This window comes from Convolutriloba macropyga, chromosome 8, assembly GCF_964194025.1.
Source record: "Convolutriloba macropyga chromosome 8, txConMacr16.3, whole genome shotgun sequence".
In the NCBI taxonomy this organism is placed as follows: Eukaryota; Metazoa; Xenacoelomorpha; order Acoela; family Convolutidae; genus Convolutriloba; species Convolutriloba macropyga.
The window spans coordinates 35,907,329-35,931,300 of NC_134475.1; the positions used below are offsets into that span (position 1 = coordinate 35,907,329).

Genomic DNA, 23,972 nt, shown 5'->3' on the forward strand with positions numbered 1-23,972 from the left:
ATAACTCTTGATTTTGCCAATCTATTGCTCTTAAAGTTTGATCATAGTTTGTATTTAAACTTTTAGTTAGAGGATCCAATTATTCTTCTATGTTGCCATAATATTCTTGTTGTCTTAATTTATCTTCTAATCTGTTCTTTCTGTTCTCTTTTTCTAGATTGTTTAATTCTATAAATATATCTAGCACAGTCATTTTTATAGCTTATTATATAGTTTAATTGCAGCCTTAAATAACTCTCTATCATCATTAATGGTTAGTTCTAGAAAGTTGTTAGTTAGCTGGTCTTTCTTTAAATCTAACGATGAAATATTATTTTTATTTACTAGATCTCTTTTGAATAGATATAGATTCTCATCAAGAGATAGCTTTTAATATTGTTTACATAAAGTCTTTTATCATCAAATGTGTTTAGACTAATCATACTTGTTTTGCTTGTTGTCATGTTATCACCAACTTTCTCTATTCTACATTCATCTACAGTTCTCGGTGGGTTACACATTAATGCATTATAATACTCTTCGTGTTTAGCATTGTTACAATTCTTTATTTCTTTCTCTTTAGTTTTAATTGAGTAACCTTAACAGCTATATGTCTTTGGTGACAGGGCTATAAACTCTTCTATTATTCTACTTCCCAATTCAGGTTTGAACTTACCTGGATTTTTTAATTAGTTCTGATTGGTGGATCGAGATTGGATAGGTTCATATGATCATTGTCAACATTACCTGCAGTAAATTTTAATAACTATCAGTATCCATATAATGGAGTTGTAGATCTTTGAGAGATGGTTGAAGAATTTTATAGAATACATCATACATGTGTAATTTACTTAATTCTAGTGCAGTAAAACCTACATATACTAGAGAATTCATGCACAGTCCTCCATATAGTGAGTTAATCATTAATTTCCTCACATCCTTTTCCGATTCACTTTCAGCTGTTGCTCTTTTATTAGTATTGTTTTGAATATAGTCTCTACATATGAAATCTTGTTTAACTTTAATTACTGTATGAATTTTAGTTACTTTTACACCCATCTTAACATAGAACTTTAACATAATATAATGAACCATATATTCTGTTTTGTTGTTTTGATATAAGATTAATTTTTCTGTTCTCGCTCTACCTTTCTCTCTTTCTCTATAGCCCAACTCATTATCATTTATCTTTCTTTTATTGGGCATTAATGCTAGCTGCTCTGTTCTATATTTACAACTATTAGTATAATTAATATCACAAACTATATAGTAACCATGATCACTATCATAATATAACATAATATAATGAACATAATATAATTAACATAATATAATGAACCATATATTCTGTTTTGTTGTTTTGATATAAGATTAATTTTTCTGTTCTCGCTCTACCTTTCTCTCTTTCTCTATAGCCCAACTCATTATCATTTATCTTTCTTTTATTGGGCATTAATGCTAGCTGCTCTGTTCTATATTTACAACTATTAGTATAATTAATATCACAAACTATATAGTAACCATGATCACTATCATAATATAACATAATATAATGAACATAATATAATTAACATAATATAATGAACCATATATTCTGTTTTGTTGTTTTGATATAAGATTAATTTTTCTGTTCTCGCTCTACCTTTCTCTCTTTCTCTATAGCCCAACTCATTATCATTTATCTTTCTTTTATTGGGCATTAATGCTAGCTGCTCTGTTCTATATTTACAACTATTAGTATAATTAATATCACAAACTATATAGTAACCATGATCACTATCAATTGGAGTTTTTAATATAGTATAGAGAAATATTATAGTAATGTACTCGAAATCCTTACAGGGTAACTTTTGCATCTTTGCATAGCCTTATAAGTTGTTTGAGTCTATGTACCATACCGACTTATTATTGTTGCTATTGTTAACATATCTATCACGCATTATACCACATATACCACCTCTCTTTGCTTCAACAAAGTCAACTAGCATTTGTTTGTCTTGTAATGCATCTAATGTAACACCACTTGACATTAACCAACAATCAAAACTATAACCAGGGAGACTTACAGAGTGTGCAGGGTTGAGACCGAATTCTTTCATACTTAATTATCATATCAATTCATGCAGTAGTCTATATTTTCCACGTCGATCTGTAAATACTCTAAAGTTAGATCTTTAACAGTTTTATGACTGTTGTCTGTATTAAAGTTGTCGACTTCTTCTTGTGTTGTTAATTTAATGGATAGAGAGGATTTGAAGACTTCTATTTTTAGGTTACCTATAACTTCTTGGTATGAGTCTAAGCCAAAGTGTTCATATGTATCTAATGTTTTAGTTTTACAATTATATGTCTTTGCTATTTTATCTAGAGACATAGCTAAGAACTTATAACTACATAAGAATTTAAGACAACCAATACTAAACATCTTAGACTAACCAGCAGCTAGTGGTATGTTATCTACAATTCTTTTATCATTATTCTGTTCAAAGAGTTCACTATATAGTAGATTGAAATCATAACCAGAGCCATTTTGGAATATTACAGGAATGAATTTTTGTTGTTTGTACCTCAGATTACAAATTTTACATGCTGGCCCTCTATATTTACCAGTTTCATGAGAGTGATCTCTTAATTGTTAATACATGTTTTACCACATATATGACAATTGTTATTGGCACCTTGATATAATTTATCTTCTTTATTAAATACCATCTTTTCATTACTCTTGATATTATTCTCTGTTTCTATTTCTAATCGATCGCTAGCAATTCATTTCATACAATCAAGACCGAGGTAGTGTTTGAAATTACTTTGCCAGATGTAAATCACTCTTATTGGCATTTTTTCAGCTATTACATATTTACAGTTGTTAGTTGTGACATCGACAACAGAACCTTTTATATCAGCTGTTATATTTTTCATATTCTGGCGTTTAAGTTCATTTATAAAAGTAATTTTCTTCTTCTTAGGGCAAACAATCTCTGGTTTGAAAGAGTGACTACATTCGTGTTTTTCAAATTTAAATTGAGAGTTAAACCAATATGTGCATCTATTACAATAATAGAATTTGTGTTGGCTCTTATTCGGTCTTTCTATCAAGATTTCTATTGTTTTAATTAGAGCACAATGTTCGGTTAGTCCATTCCCCCAAACTAATATTCTGACAGATTTTCTAACTTTTTTAATATCAACCACTGGTTTAAACAACTCTACTTTATCCTCACCACAGTGTGTGTATACGCAAATATTAATATTGTACAATTTCTATATTCTTATTATATAAGCAAGGTCATCTTCATGTTGTTGTCTTGGTTCAATTATATTATTTACATATTTACTCTCACGTGTTGCATGGTCTTTAGCGGGATGCAGCCAAGCAGTAATAGTTAGTTGTAAGCAATTGTGTTTGGAATTGTGCATATTTAATCTTGATTTAGATTTTTTGAGATCGGGGGTAAATCTATATAACTACCAATAGATGCTTTGGTTGGTTCATGATTTATCTGAATACTTCTTAATCCGAGAAACTCAAAGTCATAGCCATAACACTCATATATTTCTTTTTCAAAATCTATCCATTGTTTGAAGTCACCATATTCAAATATTGCATTATTAATAATGTAGTCAGTGTTGAAGAATATTTGAGTAGTTTTGGAATATTACAGGAATGAAGTTTTGTTGTTTGTACCTCAGATTAAATATTTTACATGCTGGCCCTCTATATTTACCAGTTTCATGAGAGTGATCTCTTACTTTGTTAATACATGTTTTACCACATATATGATAATTGTTATTGGCACCAAGATATAATTTATCTTCTTTATTAAATACCATCTTTTCATTACTCTTGATATTATTCTCTGTTTATATTTCTAATAGATCGCTAGCAATTCTTTTCAAACAATCAAGACCAAAGTAGTGTTTGAAAATTTTTGCCAGATGTAAACCACTCTTATTGGCATTTTGTCAGCTATTACATATTTACAGTTGTTAGTTGTGACATCGAAAACAGAACCTTTTATATCAGCTGTTATATTTTTCATTTTCTGGCGTTTACGTTCATTTATAAAAGTAATTTTCTTCTTCTTAGGGCAAACAATCTCTGGTTTGAAAAAGTGACTACATTGTGTTTGTCAAATTTAAATTGAGAGTTAAACCAATATGTGCATCTATTACAATAATAGAATTTGTGTTGGCTCTTATTCGGTCTTTCTATCAAGATTTCTATTGTTTTAATTAGAGCACAATGTTCTGTTAGTCCATTCCCCCAAACTAATATTCTGACAGATTTTCTATCTTTATCAAAATCAACCACTGGTTTAACCAACTCTACTTTATCCTCACCACAGTGTGTGTATACGAAAATATTAATATTGTACAATTTCTATATTCTTATTATATAAGCAAAGTCATCTTCATGTTGTTGTCTTGGTTCAATTATATTATTTACATATTTACTCTCACGTGTTGCATGGTCCTTAGCGGGATGCAGCCAAGCATCAATAGTTAGTTGTAAGCAATTGTATTTGGAATTGTGCATATTTAATCTTGATTTAGATTTTTTGAGATCGGGGATAAATCTATATAACTACCAATAGATGCTTTGGTTGGTTCATGATTTATCTGAATACTTCTTAATCCGAGAAACTCAAAGTCATAGCCAAAACACTCATATATTTCTTTTTCAAATTCTATCCATTGTTTGAAGTCACCAGATTCAAATATTGCATTATTAATAATATAGTCAGTGTTGAAGAATATTTGAGTGGTTTTAACTTCTTCTTTGGTTCTCTTCTTGTACTCACCTTCAGTTGTGATCCTATATTTAAAACACTTAACTTTTCTAAATCCGTGAAAGGGGCTCTGCTTCGCCGATTGATAACAATTTTCAATTTCTTGTAAAGAGTTATTAATAGCTTCATCTATATCTTCAATGTATTTTCCGGCTTTGTCAGTAATATAAACTTTTGTGTTTGCTAGAGTTTACATCAAAGTAATCTGTGTTTTCTAGATACTTGCGATTATGACTATATGAGTGAGTAGTTAGGGCTATTTAATGTTTATATTCTGCATGACATTCTTTGCACTCAAACTTAATTCCAGAGTAGATAATATCTTCAGTTTTAGTTTTAGGTTTAGTGATGGGTTTAGTTTTAATATTATCTTTTGTGTTATCTTTACTTTTAGTTTCAGTTTTAGTAGAAGATTTGGGTTAGATAAGCTCATCATCCGAATCGTACATTCTCTCTATAGTTTCAGCCGGGGTTTCAGTTATAGCTACATCATCATCAGACCCAAACATTTCATCTAACAAATCTTTATTTTTAGAATCATTTGATTGATGCTTGTATAAACCCTTCTTTATTTCAAAGGATAAATCGCAGTCTTCGCAGAAGTTTATATTGCTGTTAGTTGAGTGAGACATGGTTTATTTTTTTAAGGAAAATTTAAAATTTTTCGAAAATGAAAAAATGAAGTGTGATGAGTGTAAATATAAGCCTTGAAAAGAATGTTTTAATGATTGTAAAGAATTAGAATATTGTTGCTATGTATGCAAGGATATAGGTAAAGTAAAAGATTATATTAAACATTTAGTAGAACATTATGATAGTCCAGATCAATATCTAGAGTGTAATATGTGTAATGTTTATAAGCATATTTCTTTCTTTAGTTTTACAAAATGGAAGATGCAGATTGTGCGCCCATCTTAATAGACATAGATTTGGTCACACTAGAAATCAGATTAGAGAGCATGTTTATAAATGTAAGATCAATGTGGCTGGTTCTCCCTGGTTGGCCTCACTCCAAGCTCTACCTTTAATATCGTTGGTTCCCCTGATCAGATTTAAATTTTGACTCTATACAAAAAATTGGGTTATTTTTAAATAAATTTAAGCAAAATTGAGAGTGAGCGGGTATGCGGGTTTTTAAGCTTAATTTTGATTTTATTTTCGATATTGTATATAGTAGTGGGAAAAACGGGGGCTACAGTTACCAGTACAATTTGGCTCATTTCCCCGAATGCGGCTAGCATGAGGGAGATGAGTCAAATTGGGCTTGTGGCTGTAACCCCCGTTTTTTCCACTACTTTCGGCCAGGTTTAAAATAAAATTGAGCACTTTTGATGAAAATTGATCTTGATGTTATTTCATACAGAGGCAATATGATGAAAAAATCCGCTGTAAGGGTTCCCATAGTTTCAAGGGTCCCATTTTTTTTCAAAATTTGGTAAATAATGTTAATAGGAAACCCTTTTTGGCTATTTGTGTTCATTTTCGTTTATGTATTTCAGACCTGTTTTTGACGATTTGTTGGCTAACTTTTGCCTTTTCCGGACCCATTGTCCACTACGTGGGTTTTGAAAGCCATCGGAAAAACTGACATGATCAGAATCTTGAACAATATTGGCAATAGACTTTTAAAAAGACTGGTCCAGTATTAAAATTGATATGGCATTAGGTTCCGTGAGGTCTGGACAACGGTCTGGCCTAGGGTCTGGACAACGGTCTGGCCTAGGGTCTGGACAACGTTCTGTCCTAGGGTATGTTCGGTCTCGCGCAAATGGTCTGGACAAAATCCGTTCAGTCTGGCCAATACCTGTCTTCCAGTAGGGTCGGTACGTATGTTCGGTCTCGCGCAAATGGTCTGGACAAAATCCGTTCAGTCTGGCCAATACCTGTCTTCCAGTAGGGTCGGTCTGTCCAATGCCTCCCTTGGGTCGCGGACTTCCTCCTGGGATAATCAACCCCCCCCCCCCAGGGAAGACTGAGGAGAACAACCATGATCAATTCCGTGTTTTGTTTAGAGATGAGATGCGAGCTATAATAGCTTGGACAGTATTAAAATTGATATGGCATTAGGTTCGGTGAGGTCTGGACAACGGTCTGGCCTAGGGTCTGGACAACGGTCTGGCCTAGGGTATGTTCGGTCTCGCGCAAATGGTCTGGACAAAATCCGTTCAGTCTGGCCAATACCTGTCTTCCAGTAGGGTCGGTCTGTCCAATGCCTCCCTTGGGTCGCGGACTTCCTCCTGGGATAATCAACCCCCCCCCCCCTTAGGGAAGACTGAGGAGAACAACCATGATCAATTCCGTGTTTTGTTTAGAGATGAGATGCGAGCTATAATAGCTTGGACAGTATTAAAATTGATATGGCATTAGGTTCGGTGAGGTCTGGACAACGGTCTGGCCTAGGGTCTGGACAACCGTCTGGCCTAGGGTATGTTCGGTCTCGCGCAAATGGTCTGGACAAAATCCGTTCAGTCTGGCCAATACCTGTCTTCCAGTAGGGTCGGTACGTATGTTCGGTCTCGCGCAAATGGTCTGGACAAAATCCGTTCAGTCTGGCCAATACCTGTCTTCCAGTAGGGTCGGTCTGTCCAATGCCTCCCTTGGGTCGCGGACTTCCTCCTGGGATAATCAACCCCCCCCCCTTAGGGAAGACTGAAGAGAACAACCATGATCAATTCCGTGTTTTGTTTAGAGATGAGATGCGAGCTATAATAGCTTGGACAAAGTTGCCAGTGACAGACGCAGAGCTGGATGACTTCATACAATACCTCGATCACAAAGGTTAACACTTTTCATTGAGTTGCATCCAAAAGCGGGTTAAACTCAATTCATCTGCGTTTAAATGTTGCATAGCTTGTAAACGAACACAATATTTATAGTTGTTTTAGTTGTTCCTAAATTTTCTTGCCAGAGAGAGTCGTGGGCTTTCATTTTCCTTTCAAATAGAGTCTTATTCAGCAAAACTTTAACTTCAGCGTAGGAGGCACAGCACTTACACTGAATTTCTCGAACTATTGGCTGGAACTATTAAATAGTTTCTCACACTATTGAATAGTTTCATTTCTTAAGTTATGATCAATGGCATTAAAAGCGCAAAGATTTAACTCCAGGACGTCAGTGAAATGTGGCTATTGCAAAAAAGAAGTCAAAGATGATGATTGTCTGCAATTGGTTGTGAATCGGGTCAACTTTGGTTTCACGGGTTATGTCTGCAAAACTTTCAAGATGATGTTAAATGGTTGGAATCGAAACGAAATTGTGTGTGGCTCTGCGATTATTGCATTGAACAGAATGACAATGTCTTCCATTCTAGAATGCTTCCTAAAATTGCCAGGGAATCTATTCCAAGTACTTTATACAATAATGTTAAAAATGCTGTTGACTAAAGCCTACCCTCTTACAGCGATATTGCCTCACGTTGTCCTCATGTTCAAAAAATGAGTCCCGAGTTACAATTCATAATTATTGGCGTTAGTTAGTCGGAGGACACTTTTTTGAAGCACATTGAAGTGGACTCTAAAGAGGTCCATAATCCCGGGCCGAGGTTTCACCCCTATTTCACCCCTAATTAGCGGAGATTAGGGTGTAATCCCCTTTGCAAATGTTATTTATCGGGAAAAGAGTGTAAGAGTATAATTTTTAAAAAACTACAATTTAATTACACTCTTTTATCAACTCTTTTTACACTTTTCGCAAAGAGTGTAATTTAGGGTGAAATGATTACAAAATTCCTCTCTTTTTTCCACCATTAGGCTAAGTATCAATTTTTTACACTCTTACACCCTTGTTTTTTACTGAGCGTAATTTAAGGTGGGCTGATAAATAATTACACTCTTTTTTTCCAAAGCTATGACTTGTCTCATTTCTTTTTACACACTTACACCCTTGTTGTTCCTTCAAAAGAGTGTACACAATGATGGACACAAGCTAGTTAATCGAGGTTGAGGTCCCAGACGGGAGGTTGATATCTCCAGAACGTCCTAGACGGAAAGTCTCTAAGTCCAGACCATCCTAGACGGAAAACGCCTATGTCCAGACTTTTATGAGCTCATCAGACATTCGTGCGTTTATGTACTGAAGTTCGCCATAGCCTTCGTGCATTCATGTCTAGAATTTCGTGCGTTCGCCAGACTTTTGCAATTTCAGAGATTTTTGTGCGCTGAATCTCAAACTTTCGTGCGTTCACCTAATAATTCAAATGAGCTTGATTAGTGAGGGAAACCTTACTTGGATTTGGCGAGCGAACCCATTAAGCAAAACGAAGCGGAACTGCCGCCTGTAGAATTGAGTTCTTTTGTCTTCAGAACTGTTTCGCGAGGAGTCACTACCTTTGAAGTTCTCAGTTTTCAGAAGCCGGTTTATGTAAAGAATATTTTACCATCAGCAGAACGGCAGCATGAAAAAGACAACTTACGCAAGCGCTTTAAACTGATTTGCAAAGGGATCAACAAAGCAGATTTCCGCATTAAAAACTTGAAACTCCATTATCTAGGTCATGTAATTGATTCATCTCAAATTTGATTCAATTTGGTTAACTGCATGCCCCTGAACTGCCAGTGGTTTTCCAGTTTATCGAAACGTCAAGAGCTCTATAAAGTTGTGGCGATGGCGGCAGTACCTTTTTCTCTTGACCAAATTATGACTCCCCAAGTGCGTATCAGATTCTGAAACCTTACTGGGATCTAATTTCAATTTATTTGCTTGTTCTGATCATGGTAAATGGGAACACGGAGGTTCGAATGGGAACGGAGGTGATGGATCGGATGCTTAAATAGAAGCGCGGCTAATTGATCTATTCATTACAAAGTATCCATTTGGTGGCTTGTGGTCTTCTGGAGTTTTTTCCTTATTTACAAGTTTCCTGCTGGTACTCGTCATCACTTCGATATTAGTTTGCTGATAGATTGCCTCAATGAATATCATAGAAAATTGTCCATGTCCACCAGTAATTGCTCTTCAACTGATGCTTACAATATTTGTGTCCGTGAAGGTCCTTATTTCAAGTAACTGTCAAGAAACTATGTTTCTAAAATTGATCGCAAATTTAGGTCTGAGTCAATTTGTTGACAGCCAACCCAAGAAAATTGAGATGTTTTGAATTTAGGATTGTCTTATGTAAACAGTTACCCCTAACTGTTGATCCTTACCTGTTTTTCAATCATTTTCCCATGTTCTTCTGCCATTCTGATAATACTGAAATATCCTTAGAATCGAAGATCTCTCATTTCTCAATCAATGCCACCTGTGTTTAATAATTGCTTATTAGCAGACTAAAGTGCGCTCAAAGTTGCCTCTGACCAGACTAAAGTGCGTTCAAAAAACATAGTCAGAGAATGGATTTGAACATGAACAAATCTCTCAATATTGTTATAATATATTCATTTCATGAAAATTGATGTTTTCATTAATATATTCAACTAAGGAAAAGCTGGTCCAAAGTTATTGATAATGAGAAGAAAACACAAGTGTCGAAAAGTATTATTGGTTTTTTCATTAATTCACGTTTTTGACCGAATAGATGAGCTTTGCATAATAACGTCTTGCTCTACTGTTATTCCGAAGCTTTTCAAAATGTGACAGGCAGTTGCCTAATTGTTGTCCATGATGATTAAACCGCTATTAATGTCACTTTCGGATCAGTACCTCAAAGTGTGATAGGAAAGCCACAAGCAAGTACTCCACTTTGTGTAGGAACGTCCTTTGGGAGTGAGTCTTTTATAAAAAGAGATTTTTTACTAAAAGTTGCTTTTTAAATCCTGACTTTTAATCGGCTTATTTTCACTTATTCTCTGCGCTTTAAAAGTTGTTTCAAATTTTACCTTCGTCGTTCTGCTAAGCAATAGCCCTCAATCTTAAAGCGCCTAAATCCCGATTCTTAAAGTTTTACTTGCCTAGCACTACCAAACTTAGCACTTTACTTTTAATCAACCATTTAAACGGAAAACACTTCAGCCAAGTTAAGTCTTATTAGAGAATTTTTCGAGAAGTCACAGCCTCTCTGAGGCTGAGTTTTAAAATGAGCCAAATTGAAAGGCTTTTGTCTGAAGCCAGAATGACAGCCGACGAAACAACACAAGATGAAAGCGATTTTAATGAAGTGCGAAGTAAAAGAAAAAGGTTCAGAAAACAAGCACAAATTCCAATCACCAACGTTAGACCAATTGTTGTTTCTATTGATCCAAGGCCATCACAAATACAGTTTGCAAGAGCAATCAGATCGAACTTTCCAGTGGTCAAAATAAAGCACATAAGAGAGTTGAAGAACAATACCGATTTTTTTATTCAACCTGAGGACCTCGCTTCTAGAGAATGCCTAATGCTAACCGTAAACCTAACTCAAGCCTTTCCAAATGCCACTGTGAATGCCAGAAACACGCTTCCTAAGCCAAAACCCAAACCCAGTTTCGTAATTGTAAATGTCCATCACAGCATTAGTGTTGATGAGATAAAAGTTGAACTCCTAAACAACAATGCAATGAATGTCAACAAAGTTACACGAATAACAAGTCGAGCAACTGGCCAACCAACAAAATTGATTCGAGTCATAACTCATTCCAATAACCATGTTAGTGCAGCTCAGAAACATGGTGTCAAAATAGGTTGGCAGCTATACCGATGTGAAGCAAGCCGTGAACCACCCCATGTAATGCAATGTTTCAAATGCCAACAATTTGGTCACTCAGCAAAAGAATGCAGTAATGCTACTCGATGTCTTCGCTGCTCGCAGGAGCACAGTGTTAAAGAATGTACTGTTCAAAAAGAAAACGCTAAGTGTTCTAACTGTGGCGGTGCTCATGCGACAGTTTATCGCGGTTGTCCGGCCTATCAGCAGAAGCTCGCTGAGGCTTCAAGAAAGATAAATGAGAATAAATACTCTACGGCAGCGAAAAACTTAAAACCGCAAACCAACGTTGAAATGCCGCCACAAACTGAAAAAATAGCTGTTCTTGTAGCCGAAGTCTTGAGCAAAATACGAACAGTTCTAAACACCATGTCATATAGTGATATAATAAACATTGTTTCTAACAGCGCCTCACGCATCTTCAATGAAAAAATTGATGGTCAAAAAATACATGAGAGCATTAAGAGTGCAAATGCAATCCCTGTTAATTCAATGCCGCCTAACAACATATCAAACAGCCAAAACTTTAACCAAAATGGATAAGCTCAAAATTTTGCAATGGAACTGTCGAGGTCTAAACAACAAAATAAACGATCTCATTTTATTCTTAGCCGAAAATGACATAGACATAATTTGCGTGAATGAAGTGAAAAAATGGCAGAAAAACAGCCCTCTTCGTAATTATGTTGTTGCAACAGAAACTTATACCAACAGTCATCATGGCTCTCTTATTTTAATAAAGAACAACATCGTCATAAACCAAACGGAACCAGCAGAAAAGGAGAACGATTGCAGCGGAAAAACACTGGAAATACTAAAATTATGCATCACGGTACCGTATTTTGGAGACTTTTGGATAATATCTGTTTACAATTCACCTGGAAAACCACTCTCACTGGAAAAAGTATTCTCAGAAAGTATGACAAATGTTTTTGTTTGTGGTGACTTCAACTCTCCCCACCAAGAATTAAACTGCTCATATGATTCTGAAAACGGTGAGAAACTCCTGAATCTAATAGACAACGGTCATTTTAAACTGCTAAACAACGGTCATCACACATATCAGTCGTTCGACGGAAAAAGTAAAAACATGCTCGATTTACACTTTTGCGATTAGGAATTTTAGTAATTTCGAAGTCTCAGAGGATCTGGGAAGTGACCATAGAACCACAATAAAAACGTTTAACCTCAAAATAAGCAAAAAATTTGAATTGAAATCGGAAATTGACTTCAGACAATTCAGAGAAAACGCTATAAAATCGTATAGATCATCGGACCTTTGGCATGCGCAGTATCCGGGAAAGGATGAACTAAATAAGTTTAGCAGCAATCTGGTTGAAATAATACACAAATCGTTGGAAGACTCCTATGTCAACAAAAACAAGCTTCCTTACAGTATTGGGACACAAAAATTGATAAAACTGAAAAGGAAAAAGCGAAGAGAACTCAAATGTGCAGTTGAAGATGAATTTAGGTCTCTAAAAACCGAGATAAATTATCTGCAGAAAGAAATCAAACGATCAATCAGGCAATCAGAAGAACAAAAAAGAGCTAAAATTTTGGCACGCGCAAGAGACAAGGGCAGCAAAGGTTTTTGGAGAGCAATAAAAGAACTAACAAATGACAACGAGTCAAAACAAAAAACTTGCGACTATCCCGATTTAACATATAAAGAGTCGAAGGCAGTCACAGATCATGAGAAAAGCGAGCTTTTCAAACAACTCCTAAAAGACACAATGAAAGACCACACAACAGTACCAACAGAAATTGCCGAACACTACGAGAAAATCGAAAAAGAAACCAAAGCATTTCTAAGTACAAACGTCGACACCGAGGAACTTTGTACTGTGGTTAAAACAAAGGAATTCGATGAAATATTGAGAGTATCGAGAAAGTCATGCCCAGGACCAGATAAAATCAGCTACAAAGTGCTCAGTGAGTTACCACGGAGTATAAAAGCCCTAGCCTGCCTCCTCATTTCTAGTTCAATTAACAACTCGTTTGTTCCAGTAAATTGGAAAGAATCACAGATAACAATGATACCAAAGCAAGATAAAGACAGATCAAAGGCTGAAAACTATCGACCTATTAGTCTTACAAATTGCCTGGCCAAAGTTTGCGAAACTGTTGTGAAAAACATTGTCTTAGAACATTGCGAAAGTCTAAATGTATTTGGCGAAACTCAGAGCGCTTACAGGAAACATCGCTGTACCACAGACAATCTTATCAAACTCACTCAGCACGTTAGTGAAGCTTTCCAATGGTCTGAAATGGTTGGTTTAGTTTGCTTGGATGTTGAAAAAGCATTTGATGCCGTATGGCGTCTAGGGTTGATCCACAAATTGAATTCAATTGAGCTAAAAATCCCAATCATTAAGTGGATAAATTCATTTTTGTCACAAAGGAACGTTTACGTAAAGATAAATACTACTGTTAGCGCCAGTTTCTGCCCGACAGCCGGTGTGCCCCAAGGCAGCGTAATTGTTCCCATTCTCTTCCTTATATACGTTAGCCGATTGCCAAAAATGAAAGCACAGATTTCACAGTTTGCTGACGATTTTGCCCTGTTCTACAGATCTCGCTCAACACAACTAATTCAAAACAATCTGCAATCATCACTGAATAGCCTTATAGACTGGTGTGACCACTTGAAAATTAAAATAAATCCCAACAAAACTCAGTACATGATTTTTAAAAACCCATCTAAGAAAAAGTCTGAGCTCAATTTAAAAATAAAGGCCGTACCCGTCGGAAAAACACAAACGCTAAAGTTTCTTGGTATTACTCTCACTCCTCATCTCAGATGGAACGATCACTGCAATGGCCTAATAAAGAGAGCAAACAGCAGGTTATTTCAACTGTGGAGACTTAGCAATCTAAACATCAACGAAGAGAGTCTTTTATTGGTATACAAATCTTGGATCCGGCCTCTTTTTTTGTACTCAAATGCCTGTTGGATTGACCAATCCAAGCACTCATTAATAAAATACAATGTGTCCAGAATAGAGCCTTGAGGATCTGCCTACGAAAACCTAGATTTTACAAAGTCCAAAAACTTCATGAAAGACGCAAACATGCAAACAATTAGAGAAGTTCAGATTAAACTAGCCAATGGGTATATTAGTCGGGCAATTAAACACAACATACAGTCTGTAGTGGAACTAATTCACAAAAAAGGCAGTGCCCGCTTAATAATTGCAAAAGTACTCTCGATCACCTTCAATACTAAAAAAAAGAAAGAAATGACAAACTGGTGCACACTAGCCATCCGGCGTAGGTAGCAGCTCAAAACACTGATGAATGACAGAATGAGGATCGAGCCCCAGTGCATCTCCAACTTCAGGGCCATAATTTGTTTTCCAAGAAAAATCGACAGCCGGACTGACATCAGTGGAAAACTTGGGAATTGGATAAATAGGAATACGAAGACAAAAACGGGAAAACAAGGAAGTGCAACTTTATATTGAAATCTCAGCGAAAAACATCACACGATTTTGATGGCTAGCAAACGAAATAAGACAAATTATTAGCCAGCAGCGCAGTTGTGACGAGCAACGAACACGAAGATCTCTATACCTACAGCTACGGTTCGACTCCAACTTTGTTTATTTATCACTATGCGATTTTTTTTTCATATATCAGTCAAAGCGTTTATTACCTACAGCCAACTCAAAACGATTTAGTATGATTGTTGAAGACAAGCCAATTGGCTCAGCGGAGAATTACATTTACACGTAACTAACAAACCGAACCGATAAGAGTTCGAAGCCGAGAAGTGTCACCTTCCTTTTATTTCCTTCTCTTACTTTTTATTTCGCACATAGGCATCTTTTTATCCGATAAGAAATATTATGACTGTATGGCCAGCCGCTCGCTTAGTCAATTCGGGGCCAGACACAACTTATTTTTAATCCACTTCATTCTTTTCATTCTATTCAGCCAGCCGCTCGCTTAGTAAATTCGGGGCTGAACAGATCACCAAAAACATCAAAACAAAAGCTAATTACGGCAATTATCAATTTAATCAAGCTTCGTTTCATTTTGAAATCTTTATTTCAGTCTTTTTATCATCTTTTTGATACTCCACTGAATTAAATTAAATTAAACAAGAGAAACACTTCATCATCTAGCTTTGTGCTGAGCGCGGTTTGGTTTCAGTGGTTTTATGGTTAGGTCAGCGTAGCACTTTTTAAAAAAAAGCACTTCTTATTTTTCGTCAGTTTTGATTTTTTTTATTCACTTTCCTTTATGAAATTAAAACAAAGTTCATTTTAACTTTTTCAGTCCTTCCTTTTCGAACAGAAAATTTTAGCATTTGTTCTCCTTAGACTGACGTCTATTATATTATACGAATAAAGATCATTTGTTTTATACTACCTATCTGCTTTAATTGGTTGGAAGTTATTTCGTATTGCGATCGAAAAAGTGTTTAAAATATGGGCCATCAAACATGGAACTTAGCGCGGACAGCTAACTCGATATTAACAATGCGAGCGTGGGTTCGAGACTCAGGATGAGCCAATTTCATCCATCTCAATTTTTCAGACACTTCCAAACTGAAAACAATGAAACTATGATGCCAAACACCTCCAAAAACAGAAGAAAACTTAGTGCAATGCACTAATATCGATTAAAATTCTGACATCCACACAATGAGGTTCGAGTCCCACCAACGTCATCAAACTTTTATTATCCTGAAAATTTAATTTTTTTTTGTTTTAATTAATTAAAAGTACTTGTTACTTACCTTGTGATAATGAAAATGCCGATCACATCATCTCCTACGAGGCTAGCCATGTATCCGATCCATTATCTTTTTGAAATGCCAAGTTCAGCCAGCAGAAGCCCTCCATGGTGCTTGAAATGGCTGAGTGCGCCGGATGCAAAAGAAGTCTTTAATACAACAGGAACAGAAACTCAGTTTTAACGAGAACTTTTTTCTTCAATTCTTCATTCTAAACTGAAACTCTTTCTTAATATGTATTAAACTTCTTTTAACGAATGGTTGTACATAAATTGTGTAAAAAATGTGACAGGCAGTTGCTATCAGTCCTGATCAACGCATCATACTTTTGATGAGTCTCTGATCAGAACGCTGCTGTTTTGTTGACTTTTGTGAGACAACATCTGTCAGTAAAAAAAACTAAAAATCTTGGAAAGAAATTGCTTGAGTCGGTTTCTGATCAGACAAATGTGGGCTCGAAAATGCCTCCGGTCAGACCGCCGTAGACTGAAGTGACCTCCAATCGGACACGTTCTAGACCATTGTCCAGAAAAAAAACTGCGCTCTAAGCCTTTTCCAGACCGTAGGAATTTTGAATCAAACATGGTCTTTTCATGGGTCGAGAAGAAGTCTTTTCATATGTCTGGCTTCATATGTCTCCAACTTAAAACAGAGATGGAAAACTGCGAAAGGTCCTAAGAAAATCTGCAATTCTTAAGATAAAGCAGTTATCGCAGCTGAATTATATTAGCACAATACTTGAATGAAACTAGGCAAATTAATTATGATGGCCTTCTTCCCATTAACCTTGATGAGAATGTTGCGTTATTCAGTTGTTTTCTTTCCCAAAGTTATGAGTTATAAATTTTTTTAAGAAATGCATATTTTCGACAGACTGATGGCACTTCAGAATCGAAAAAGCTGAACGAGAATACAAGCTGACTACATTATAAGCAATAGTGAGCAATTAAGATGCACGTAAAATTTCTGAGACAAAAATGCAGACTCATGACAAGATTTTTGCTCGACCTATAATTTGACATTAAATTTGACCTGATAAAAAAACACTCATGAAAAGACCTTTTCTCGACTTATAACTTTTGTTTGAACCAATTTTTTATCCTCTAAAATTTTGGTCGAGCAAATGCTCAGGGTGAGAAAATCTGCGTAGAGCAATATTCCAGTGTAATTTTTTGGGTGGAGCAATTTTCCAGAGAGAAAAAATATAGTTCGAGCAAAGTCCAGGTGATTGATAAAGTCTAGCAAGGTACTTTTCATAGCTCTTTTGGGTTCAACATGATCTAATCATACCCAATTTTTGTCGAGCATGGTCTTTTCAGAGGTGGAATTCTAGATTATGGCCTCCAGGTCAATACTATAAAGCTTATCCTAATGGTATACATTATAGCCTACGAACAGCCCAAATTGCCTAAGAAAAGACGATTAACATGCTAGGCAATCGGATCACTTGATTTCAGACAATAAGAACACTCCCTCTGGTCCCCCGGATTTACATTTCAGTTTAATACAGAAATTAAACATTGTTTTTCAATTCGGTATTCAACGCGCGTTCCGGCTATGAACATGACAAAAATTATTATGGCCATCCAAAAAAAGCATGATAAAATTTTACTCAAATATAACATGCATGTTACTAATCGGGTCAGCGCCGTTTCGGGGCATTATTTTGTAATAATGCGCTGAATGCCCGGAAATTTTGCACGAAATGCTCTGAACACATTGAAACGCGCTGAATTTCTTGAAATTTTCGGCTCATAATAATAATACGCTGCAATGCACTGAATTATTGAGATGAATGTTCTCAAATATCAGCGCAAAACGTAAGCAACTGCATTAAATTTGAACGTTTTTCGCACTGATTCCTAAACTTCTGACGATTAAATTGGTCTGAGTTTGGTCATTACTTTCCTAATTAAGGTTTACTAGAAAATGCACTGAATTTTCAGTGCTTTTCTTAAATAACTTCAGCGAATTTCTTACAAATTTTTTTATTAATTTAAAATCAATATGAAGAACAAAATGTTAGGAAGGGATGGCCCAGTGGATAAAGGAGAAGTAGCAGAGCTGGTACGACAGTGAAGAGAGGGGTTTCCAGCGCACTTCTTACAATGTTTCAGCGCTTTTCAGGGCATCATTTTTTAGCGTTTTTACGCTGAAACTATTGAAAAATTATCACTTTTCAGCGCATTTCTTTCACAAATTTGTAAAAAGTTCTCAACCCGGTTAAACTGTGTAGAAGTTTTAAAGAGCCGGAACGCAACTGGGGTAGTTCTCCCGGTCGATTTTTTCTGCCCATAGAAATGTAAGATTAGGGCTGCATTGGGCTGCCACGGGGAATAAAATGATGTAAGAGTGACGGTGTAAAAGACAAATTGATCCCACACTCTTATATCTTTCTTGTCTGTCAAGTGGTCAAATAATGTAATAGATTTGTGAAAGATTATGCAATAGATTTCTTTGCACGTGCTTATAAAATTGAGTTGCTAAATTGATGGAATCTTGAACTTGAAAACTGAACATTCTTACTGAAAAACTTTGCTAACACACCTTTGCTACAATATTTTTTTTGGAGTGCAGTTTATTTAATTGGGTCTACGGAGGCTAGCCGAAGTGCTCAATATCAGTTCTCCGATGAGACCGTACCTAAAACCATTCCCAAAAGCCTATTTTTTATGCCCAAGTCAGAAATGGGAAAACAGAAAGGCACCAAAACAAGTAACAACGCCTCTGAAAATGTTCTTTTAGGCTCCTGCAAATTAAATTGCAAAAATTAATGCATTAACTGCGTTAAATGCAATCTACGGTTTCACGTTGCAAGTACTGATTTGTCGCATGAGAACTTCGTGGCATTGGTCAAGACGAATGGTGCTTTTTGGGCCTGCATGGCCTGAGAGCAAACGTCAGAGGTCAAGAAAACAATGAAATAGAAAATTGCAAAATAATTTTCGACAGAGTTTTGCTGGAATAAGAGACGACTTGCAAAAAGAGATTACTGAATTTAAAAGCCAAATGCTTAACGACATAGAAGAAATTAAACTGACGCTTAAAAATTCACGATACGAGAATGAACCTCAAAAGATAACTGAGAATTCAAGAGCGAATGGTGATCTAATTGGTCAATTAGAGCGAGAAAATAAAATCACAGTAATCGGAATACCAGAGAAATCAAGCAATACAATGGTAACCGCATTGGACAGAATCACTCATGACAAAAAAATCAGTTGAAGAATTTGCTCGAAAAGTTGGAATTCAGACATAAAATATTGAAGACATTTTTCGTCTGGGTATATTTAGCTCCACCCAAACTTGTCCGCGACCGCTGTTTGTGAAACTTTCAAACACTTGGAATTGCAGAATCATGATGATGTCAATTTCAATATTGAAGGCAAATAATTTTTATATCAAACAGTTTTTATCAAAAAATGAGTCGGGAAAAGAAAAACAAGCTCTAGAGTATTAATTTAAACTTGCTCAAACCATGGATATGAACTGTTCAGACATTAAATTTAGATCAGCTAGGCTGTTTTTCAGGAACAAATTGATTGATACTAATTTATCCATAGAAGAAAAAGTCGCCTTCTAACGAACCCTCCTGATTTCATTTGAATAAAATCAAGCAAAAAATTGTGCGAGTACTATCATTGAATTGTCTTCCATTATTTAGTATGGATAGACGAGTGATGTTGGATATTCTCCTGAAAACTATTAATCCCGATGTTGTTTGCCTCACAGACCTGGTTAAACCCAATTATTGAAAACCAAGAAATGTTAATTAGTCAATCCATTCGCGATAAGATAGAAAACTGGGACCACATGGGGGCGTCCTAATACCACACCGAAACACATTATCATGCCAAATGGAGCTTTTGCGATCAAATTCAGATTTCATTTGTTGTTGCATATACATTTTCAAGGAGGTTACAATCGTAATTATCACCATTTATAATCCCCCAGCTGACAGCAAACATAGACTCAGAGCAGATTTGTTCTGCAAAACCATTCAAGAGATTGCCAGAGATGTCCAAGAATATCAAAGATCCATTGAATACTGTACTTTCTTTTGAATGGTGACATTAACTATACCCACACAGATTGGCTTACTTTAAGTAGAAATTGTTCATACAAAAAAGCAGTTTTGAACGAATTCAAAAAATTAAATATGTCATCACTGCAATCTCATGCAAGCCGGACATTTTTCTTAGTAACAATGCTAACTTGTGTAGCGAACTGTTAGAGGAGAAATCGTTCTCAGATAACAAGTATTTGTTAGCTGAAATTTCGATTGAATATGCTGAGCAAGAAGCCTTGCCTAAAATGAAACGTTTAACTATTGGAAAAGCTAATTGGGACGAATTTACGATCAATTTTATTTTTCCAATGTCTCCATTTGACTCAACTGATAATATTGTCGACTCCTTTTACCATAAATTAGAATTAGCGTCTTCTATTGCAATTCCACTCAAAACCTCTATAAAAACCAATGCGCCTTTTTACATGTCCTCTAACAGTATCCATTTAGAAAATAAACTCAGAACAGCTTTGCAAAATAAACAAAACGCAGAGAAAATTTCACGACGTAGAGAAGAATTATCCATTTCTCTAAATAATGACAAGGATCAATTCGTTGAAAAAAGCAAAGTCTGGTTAACAAACGATACATATAAATTAATCAGACAAATAACGAAACAGCCAGCTCTGCCTGAGAACATGGTGTTCATGGAAAAAGAAGTTTTTGGGTACAAGAGCAATGGAGAACAATTATTTCGCTTTTGTTTTTGTTCAAGACGATACTAAATATGTTATTCCATTTAATCAAAGTCCAGAAATATTTTTTGAAGACGTTCAGTTTAGCAAAGAGGCTCTGAGCGAGGCAATCAAATACATACGTAGTGGTGCTAACTCTTTTGATGGAATCAGCCAAAAATTTTCAAAATTTGCTTTACCGTACATTTCGAATCAACTTTTGTTTATCTTCAGTTGCTGTGTTAGCGAAGGTGAGTTTTCCAGTTTGTAGAAAAAAAGCATGTGCGACCCCATTTCAAAAGCGGTAGCAAATTAGGTTCAAAATGCAACCTAGTCAAAACCTACATGATATCGATCTTGTTTTATGGATCAAATGTTTGGTATGCCAGTAAAGCTATTGTCAGGAATATGGAAAGACTCCTGAGAACAATTTTAAAATGGATACAATCAAACACTCCTTTTACTGATAAAGAATATAATGATTGTCTTCGATCAGTAAACTTCCGATCATATATCAACTTGTCTTTTTGGATCTCTTAGTTTTAAACAGAATTTTGACAAGAAAACTTCCACTTGAGGCAGAACAGTTTTGGCAAATAAGGAATGGATATCCGGAAACACGATCAAACGAGAAAGTATTTTTATATTCAAACGAATGTAATCACCGACGTTGCCGATCTATTTTTTTCCACCGTGTTAAAAACTTCAACAATTCGATGTCACTGGCGCGTGATTTTCGCAACTATAACCCATATTCAAGTCCTCCAAAATTGAGAAGAGAAGTCAAAGAATATCTATTTGATTTAGCCAAGAAGAGCTTTTAATTACAAATCGTACCCATACAGATGGACAGTGTTTGAGGGAAATCAAATTGAAGCTTCGTTAGGGACTTACTAAGCTTGGTGAAACCAAGTTTAGTGAAATATTATTATTATTATTATTATTATTATTATTATTATTATTATTATTATTATTATTATTATTATTATTATTATTATTATTATATTTTTGTTATTGGGAGTATTGGAGAAAATGAGAAAAGCTTCGTTAGGGACTTACTAAGCTTGGTGAAACCAAGTTTAGTGAATTATTATTATTATTATTATTATTATTATTATTATTATTATTATTATTATTATTATTATTATTATTATTATTATTATTATTATTATTATTATTATTATTATATTTTTTATTATTGGGGGTATTGGAGAAAAGGAGAAAAACTGCTTGACAGACCAAAAAGTTGTAAGAGTGAGGGGTTAATATATCTTTTAGCCCCTCGCACTTACATCATTTTACTCTAAAATCCAAAAATCCAAGTTCGTAAAATCCAAAAACTTTCCTCCCGCATTACAATCAAAGCCTGCATCTTTGAGCACCCCTAAGGTTACCCTCTGAATCTTAAATTTTTTGGGGGTAATTGTGGACGGGTAAAATCTAAAAAAATTGCCCCATTTTCCCCCTAATCTCCATTCTACAGTGGCTCTGTACTCAAATGGTCCATCTGTCGGTGGCAGTTGCAAATCTATTAACTGTACTATTTAGGAGAGGGATATTTACAATATAAGGATATAGCCCAGACAAGGAACAAGTTTCTAACTGAGGAGAGGAAGGCCATCTTAGCAGAGTACGGGGGAGAGATAGGGGCGGTATTGGCTCAACAGAGGCGCATGAAGGCTGCAGCCGAGAGAGAGGCTGAACGACTGAGGAAGGCAGAGGAACTACGAAACAGAAGGTCGCTTATTTATTCCAATACTATCCCTTTCATTCTTGATTAATAACTGCGAATAAAAAAGGAGAAATAACAGTTATAAATATGATCACTGTGATACAGTGAAACAAAAACCTCAAGATACGTACAAAATTTCGCCAGTCCAGCGAATTAGATGCTTTCGGCATGATCTTAACCAGCCATGTTGGGTTTATTGTAAGAGCTTATAGAAAGATCTAAAGTTATCCTATTATGCTACCGAAATCAATATCTTACTAAGTTTGCCAATACAAATTGTACACCGGCTCGCGGGATGGATGGTTGTTAAGTAATATTTTAAATTATTGTGCAGCAACACGGCTACCCTGTGAGTACTACCTACCGATAAATTTTGCTAAATTGATTTTCCTGAAACAAATTACCCGGGTCGAGGTATCAGCATCTGTAAGCGGATATTGTTGCAGGAAATCTATTGAATGTGCGCCAATTATGTAGGATTTGCGCTGATTGCGCTGAAATTTGAAAAATAGGTGCTGAATACGCTGAATTTAAATATTTCAGCAAACTTCTTACATAAAAGCGGCATTTGATTCAGCACCTTTCTTACATACTTTCAGCACTTGTGAAAATTTCAAATTCAGCGGATTCACCGCCTTTTACCTGCATGTTTACTGCTCAATATTGCCTATAACGTAGTCAGCATGTACGGTCCTTCATCTTTTGCGTTTCTGTACAGCCGTTAATCAATCAAAAGCGTTGATTTTTTAATGACAACTCATGTTTTTGATAAACAGATTAATAGAAAAACGTCACACTTTCATCTTACCAAACGGAAGGAGGACAAGTATATTTTAGCTAACTGGTTTTATTCAATCAAGTGTTTTGGCTATGCACTCCAGCTGCGATAAGTGCTCTAATTAAGGTTTGATTAAGGCTCTAATTAGCCTAATTGTTGTCCATGATGATTAAACCGCTATTAATGTCACTTTCGGATCAGTACCTCAAAGTGTGATAGGAAAGCCACAAGCAAGTACTCCACTTTGTGTAGGAACGTCCTTTGGGAGTGAGTCTTTTATAAAAAGAGATTTTTCACTAAAAGTTGCTTTTTAAATCCTGACTTTTAATCGGCTTATTTTCATTTATTCTCTGCGCTTTAAAAATTGTTTCAAATTTTACCTTCTTCGTTCTGCTAAGCAATAGCCCTCAATCTTAAAGCGCCTAAATCCCGATTCTTGAAGTTTTACTTGCCTAGCACTACCAAACTTAGCACTTTACTTTTAATCAACCCTTTAAACGGAAAACAACTCGGCTAAGTTAAGTCTTATTAGAGAATTTTTCGAGAAGTCACAGCCTCTCTGAGGCTGAGTTTTAAAATGAGCC

At 35.6% G+C, this 23,972-nt stretch overlaps 1 protein-coding gene across 1 annotated transcript in view; it reads left to right on the forward strand.

The window, feature by feature from the left end:
* Nucleotides 1-23,972, forward strand: part of LOC142345032 (uncharacterized) — a 137,438-nt gene that overhangs the window by 26,585 nt on the left and 86,881 nt on the right. The window contains exons 3-5 of the mRNA XM_075397116.1: nucleotides 7,462-7,550; nucleotides 22,427-22,616; nucleotides 22,945-22,959. Coding sequence (XP_075253231.1) covers nucleotides 7,462-7,550; nucleotides 22,427-22,616; nucleotides 22,945-22,959 — 294 coding nt within the window. The remainder of the gene's footprint in view (nucleotides 1-7,461; nucleotides 7,551-22,426; nucleotides 22,617-22,944; nucleotides 22,960-23,972) is intronic.